At 37.3% G+C, this 6,661-nt stretch overlaps 1 protein-coding gene across 1 annotated transcript in view; it reads left to right on the forward strand.

Moving 5' to 3' along the window:
• The window catches only part of LOC132165156 (protein NRT1/ PTR FAMILY 6.2-like), a 14,308-nt gene extending 11,766 nt beyond the window's left edge, over positions 1–2,542 (forward strand). The window contains exons 2-3 of the mRNA XM_059575649.1: positions 993–1,333; positions 2,040–2,542. Of these exons, the coding sequence (XP_059431632.1) occupies positions 993–1,333; positions 2,040–2,542 (844 nt within the window). The remainder of the gene's footprint in view (positions 1–992; positions 1,334–2,039) is intronic.
• Positions 2,543–6,661: the final 4,119 nt, after the last annotated feature.

The following is a 6,661-nucleotide window of genomic DNA, read 5'->3' on the forward strand; positions in this document are numbered from 1 at the left end:
TTTTATAAAAAATAAAAATTAGGGGTAATATAGAAAGTTTTGGATACAATTAGTCAAATTGCAAAAAAATGAAACTTGGGGGGGGGGTGGATTGCAAAAATTAAAACTTTGGTATTCGAATTGAAAAATGCTGTCAACTTTCAGGGGGTAAACTGTAATTTTCCCAAAATTTATAATGTCGATATCTCAAAAATATTTTCTTTTAATTTCACTTTTTTTTTTTTTGAGAAATGATATTTATATGATTGTCATACAACTATAATGATGTGACAATGTATATACACTGTCGCATCATATATATATATTTGTTGACATGTTCACACAAGAGGGGGAGAGGAGATTCGAACTAGTGACCTCCGCTTCATAAGACGTGGTCTCTAGCCGATTGAGTTACCCATTGGGGACAGATGTGACAGTGTATATTAGTTGTTGATTTTTATTTTTACAAGTCCTTGTTGATCCAAATTAATGTTGATTTTCATTGCTATACATAGTTGTATCACAGTGGTACCAGAGTAAATAGCCATTTTTTTTTTTTTTGGTTTGTTAAAATGCTCAAAAGGACCTTTTTTTCTTTTTATAAAAAAAGAAATAAAATTGTAACGTCAATATCTCCAGAATTTTCCCTTTTAATTTCACCATTAAAAAAAAAAAAAAACTAAAAATTCCTAAAAAGATTTGCAATATTGGTATCTCTAGAATTTTTCTTTTTAATTTCACTATTTTTTTTTGTTGTTGTTAAAATGCTCAAAATACTCCGGTTTAGAAAGAAAAGAAAAAAAAAAAACTAAAAGTTCATAACATTGAACGTTTTTGGCATATTAACTAAAAATGAAATTAAAGGGAAAAATTCTTGGAATATCACATTATGAATTTTTAAACTTCGAAGTATGATTGCAAAAGCGCCTATAGTGGTTTTTCCTTCTAATATTTTAGTGTCTTTTATAATATTCCAAAATCTTAACGGATATTAATTTTCCTTGTCATTTTAGTGTGTTGGACAAGGCAGCGATTGTTGCGGAAGGTGACTATGAGAAGGATGGCGGTGGTGCTCCAAATCCATGGAAGCTATGCTCTGTGACGAGGGTGGAGGAGGTGAAAATGATGATAAGACTACTACCAATATGGGCGACGACCATCATATTCTGGACAACATACGCGCAGATGATCACCTTTTCAGTTGAGCAAGCATCGAGCATGGAAAGATCGATTGAGAATTTTCAAATTCCAGCAGGCTCGCTTACTGTCTTCTTTGTCGCTTCCATAATGATCACTTTGGCTATTTATGATCGTCTCATCATGCCTCCATGGAAGGCATTGACTGGGAAACCAGGTATAAATATTTCATTTAAGAAGCCACCTGCAGTGATATATATATAATGCATGTTTAAATGAGAATCAATAAGTTAAGAAGTCAAGCTGAATAGGCGATCGCACCCACGTTCAAACAAGAGTGCGATCTGTACATTTGGGAGTCAAAGCTGTGTTGGGAAGATAAAATGATTTGAGAGTTTTTACTCGGAGTACATTAATATATATATTTGAACGCTACTCTAACTCAAAAACTTAAATTAATGAGATTAGGTTTACTTAAATATATTAACTATTATTTTTCTTTATATTTTTTTAACGTGAGATTTAGCGCACTTACAATAACCCACGTTCCAATGAGAGTCGCAACAGTTCCATATTAATAGGTTGTGTTTCCTTCTCAAAAGGATTCACTTGCTTTTAAGTTTAATTTTTCATCTTTAGGGGCTGTGTGTTGATGGTATAATAAGACAAATGGATGTACGTATTGCAATATTAGTTTTGGAGAATGAAATTTGAATCTTATAATTTTCAGAAGTCTTCAGTAAATCAATTTGACTTTATGTTCCACTACAATATATATATATGAACTTATGCATGTGGAGACATAATGGGTATATGCATGTATGTTCAGGCTATGTATAACTGTTAATCATTATGAATTAAAACTATAGCTCTTTGAAAGCATTTTCTCTTGCTCATATGATTCATGGCTCTCTCTTCAACAGGTTTTACGAATCTTCAGAGGATGGCAATAGGACTCGGCCTGTCAGTTTTTGGAATGGCAGCCGCCGTCCTCTGTGAGAGAAAGCGGTTGGCTGTGGCAAAAGCCGCGGGCGGCGGCGCCACTTTGCCTATAAGCGTCTTCTTCTTAATCCCACAGTTCGTGTTGGTGGGTTCTGGTGAAGCCTTCATATACACTGGGCAGCTAGATTTTTTCATAACCGGATCACCAAAAGGAATGAAAACCATGAGCACCGGTCTCTTCCTCACAACGTTGTCTCTTGGTTTCTTTGTCAGTAGTTTCTTGGTGTCGGTCGTGAAGAGGGTGACTGGAAGCAAGGATGGGCATGGATGGGTGGCAGACAACATCAATAATGGGAGGCTTGATTGTTTCTATGGACTCCTAGCTGTACTTGGCATCATAAATTTTGTAGCATTTCTTTTTTGTGCGGCATGGTACAAGGCATCCAAGCCTAAATCTTCTTTGCAGATGGGGAATATTGTTTAGGGGCAGGAGAAGTGCTAGTGAGTCGTTAGGGTTAAGCATGTTATGGCTCTGCTTTTGTAGTTAATATTGTACATTAAGGAATGGTTTGGGTTCCGTTTCTTTTCTCTTTCTCGCAAGTAATATTGTATATCAATATAGTGGTTTGAGAATGGGAAAATTAGACTTCATTCTCTTGAAGTTTTATCCGAGTTGCAATTTGACTTCTAATTTTTTAAAATTTGTAATGTACCTTAATAAATTATAAAAAGTTTGCAATGTAACCATTCCGTTAACTATTTTTGTTCAATTTGACGGAAAATTGCTCACGTGCGAGGCACATGCAATTTTTTTGTCTAAAATTTTTAAAATTACCCCCAAGTGTTTTAAGAAATTCCAAAAATGTTCCCAATTCAATAAACCAAAAAAGAAAAAAAAAAATTGGGGCTGGTTTCAACCACCCGATTTGGCCCATTGGGGGTGGTCAGCCATCTCTTATGGGCATGGGGTGGCTCGCCACCCCCAATCCAGCCAGATGGAGGTGGAGGTGGCCTAGCCAACCCCATGGCCAAAGGGGTGGTTGGCCACCCCCAAATTTTTATTAATTTTTTAATATAGGAACAATTAAGTATTTTTTAAACATTAGATGTCAAATTAAAAATCGGGTGAAACTTTGAAAAAGCAAAGTGTAAATTTGCCTTTGAGATTTCTTTTACCTCAATCTCTGTTTTCTCATGTGTTAGAACGGAAGTCAATACTTTGTATGTAAAGGAAAGGGGTAGCTCCAATGCGATGCTCAAACGCTACTGTATCATGTAAATGAAGATAAAAACAGAGGATGAGAGATGCAAGTGGAAAAGAAAAATTTGTAGTAAAAAGAAAAAAAGCAGTCAAAATAACAATATACTTGCACCTCCTCTTTAGAATTTATTACTTACGGCATAAGCAACTTCATTTTTCTTTTTCTCTTTTTCAACTCCAACTTACTTGGCACAGAGGGGTGGAATTTGGCCACTGCAAATGCTTTGCTTTTTTCTTTTTCCTTGAAATTGCTTGGCATAAAGTGGTGGGAATTCGGCAAATGAAAGTCTTTTTGCTTTTTTCTCCTTGAAGTTGCTTGGTACAGAGGGATGGAATTCGAAAAATGAAAATTTCTTTTTGCTTTCTTCTCCTTTGAAGTTGCTTGGTGCATAGGGATGGAATTCGGAAAATGCAAGTCTTTTTCTTTTTTCTTCTAGAAGTTGCTTGGGTACAAAGTAGTGGAATATCGGGGCAATGCAAAAATAGTTTGCTATCACAAATCTCAAAAACCTGCCAAAAATCATACCACCTAAATTGACCTCCATACAGACGACCCAAACAGCTGCCACCCACCACCTACCTCTTCGTTGTGTGTGCGTGTGAAAGCGAGAGATGGAGACGGAACTTTTTCTAAGAGAGGCCTTGATACGAAGTCGGTTCATGCACGGAAGCGGCGGGGATAGGCATCTATTGAAGTTTGTAGAAGAGTTGAAAAATGAGGATGAAAAGAAAGTTGTATGTAAGCGTTGCAGGGAACCAGCCGGGCTGAGTCCCGTTTTCAAATGCACGGCCTGCCAATTCCTCAGTCATCTATCATGCTTCAAAATAAGTGTGGGCTTTGAGCCAACTATTTATTTTCATTTCGGTCGTAGACATGATCAATTGATATTCTCTGAAGAGCTGAAAAATGATGGAAAGGAGGGAGTTGTTTGCCTTGCGTGCGAGGAAAATATAGAGGGTCCCGCATACAAATGCTCCGCCTTTGAATGCAAATTCCAGCTTCACAAATCATGTGCCCAGCTGCCCCGCCAGATGCACCACCCCTTGCACCCAAGCCACATCCTTAGACTTGAGTATCCAAGCCAAAGTTCCAGTAATTGTAATGCTTGCGGTAAATGGTGCAGTACATGCCTCTCTTACTATTGCAAGGAGTGCAATTTCAACCTTGACATCACATGTACTACCCGCACACGAATTAATAACGCCGACGATTGCCAACACACATTCGTCACATTCTTTAAGCATATCTACTTAACTTGTGAAGCATGTGGTCAAGTAGGCACGGACTTTGCCTCCTTATGTACCATCTGTCGCCTCTTCATTCACTCCAAATGTGCAGGATTTCCACGCACCATCAAGATTACAAGACACCATCATGTCCTCACTCTTATATATTCCCTTTATCATCGATTCAAGGATTTCAACGACGTATTTTGTAATTTATGTCGTGAAAAAGTGAAAATAGAGTATGCAGCATTCTATTGTGATCATCAGGAATGTGGTTTTGTGGCACATTTGTACTGTGCAGATGCATATAGAAGCAAAATTGTAGATCTTGAGTCGCTACTTGAGACACGTACGCACCTGTTGATGTTAAGGAGAAGATCAACCCAGGTGAGATTAACCATCCACATAATTTAATTCTTAGCCATGAGGAAGTCCTACATGATAAGCAGTGTGATGGTTGTATGCATTTAATAATCTCAACTCCTTTCTACAACTGTATGCAATGCAACTTATTTTTTCATACTACATGTGCTCAACTACCAAAAAGAAAGAAACACATACTTCATCGACACAAGCTCACCCTCCATACATATGCACCTTCCATTGGTGGAGTATTCACTTGTGACGCTTGTGGCCATTCTCGCCATGGCTTCGTCTATAGATGTGACATATGTGGCTACCACCTTGATCCCCAATGTTGTTCAATTCCGGAAACCTTGAAACATGAGGGTCACCAACATCCTCTTTTCCTTGCTGTAAGTTCTCATAAAAACTGCAATGCCTGTGATCATGGTTACAAGCGTTCAAAGAATGATGGGGTATTTGTATGCACTTATTGCGATTTCGCTTTGGGTTTTGAATGTGCAATACTTCCGCTCATAGCTAGGCACAAATGTGACGAACATCCACTTGCACTCACCTACGTTGCTGAAGAAAATTCTAGAGAATATTATTGCCTAATTTGCGAAGAGGAAAGGAATCCAAAAAACTGGTTTTATTATTGTGCAAAATGTGACTTTCCTGCTCATCCCCAATGCGTTCTAGGGAAATATCCATACATCAAGTTTGGAAAAACTTACGACAGCAAAAATCATCGGCACCGTGTCACTTTTGTTCCAAAGAATGAGTGCTCACCTCCATGTGATGCTTGTGGCAAGACTTTCGACGGCATGGCCGTAGAATGCACTCAATGCAAGTTCAACGTCCACAAAAGTCCTGAGTGTTTGCAAAAAATAAGTATAAAGCGCTCCATCCGTAACATTGGACGGTTCCATATATAATGGCTGCATGAGTAAGTTTGGTTGTTGAGTTGTTGAGTCCATTAAGTTCCAGTTGTTGGGTTCAATAAAGCTAAGCAATTGAGATTATTGCTTCAACTATCGTTTAGTTTATCCTTTTAAGCTTGGAGCTCATTTGGGTCGGGAGTTTATCTCGGAGTCTGATAAGAATTATTAAGAATAGTTCTTGTGTTAAGGTAGTCTTTTATTTCTATTGTTATTGTAATCTTTATTTCAAGAGTTAATAAAATCATCTGCCATTATTTTCCCCACATAGGAGTCAATCTATATCACTAAGTTTTAGGAAAAAATAATAATTACTAATGCTTAAAAAAAAAGACACAAAAGAGAAAACTATTTATACGGATCAATCTTAAAACAAATAAGATACCCTTGATACAGTTTTTCTTTTGTTTCTTCTTCTTTGCCGTTTTCTTCTCTTGTCTCTAACCTTGCATCTAAAAGTTTTGAATGTTGTGTACGGATTGCTAGTAACTTTGATTTTGTATCTCGAAAAAGAGCATCAGACCTTGAAGCCCTCAGTTGCTGAAATATCAAATTGAAAATCAACCCCAAATTTGGCCAACGACAACACTCTCTTTTGCTTTAACCATCTAGCTACCACAACGTACGAAATAAACCTAACATAAACCACAAAACACTTTCATTGTTTTGTTACCCAAAAGTAAGATCAGATATCAATATATATGGTAATAGGGCCACAATTCCCATTGTGTTAAAACTAGAGATGGAGATTTGAGAATGCTGAGTAGCATTTTTCTTTTTCTTTTTATGATCTACTTTGACTGTGATGAACGAAAAAGCTATAGAGAGAGAG

Source organism: Corylus avellana, chromosome ca11 (genome assembly GCF_901000735.1).
Source record: "Corylus avellana chromosome ca11, CavTom2PMs-1.0".
Classification (NCBI taxonomy): Eukaryota; Viridiplantae; Streptophyta; class Magnoliopsida; order Fagales; family Betulaceae; genus Corylus; species Corylus avellana.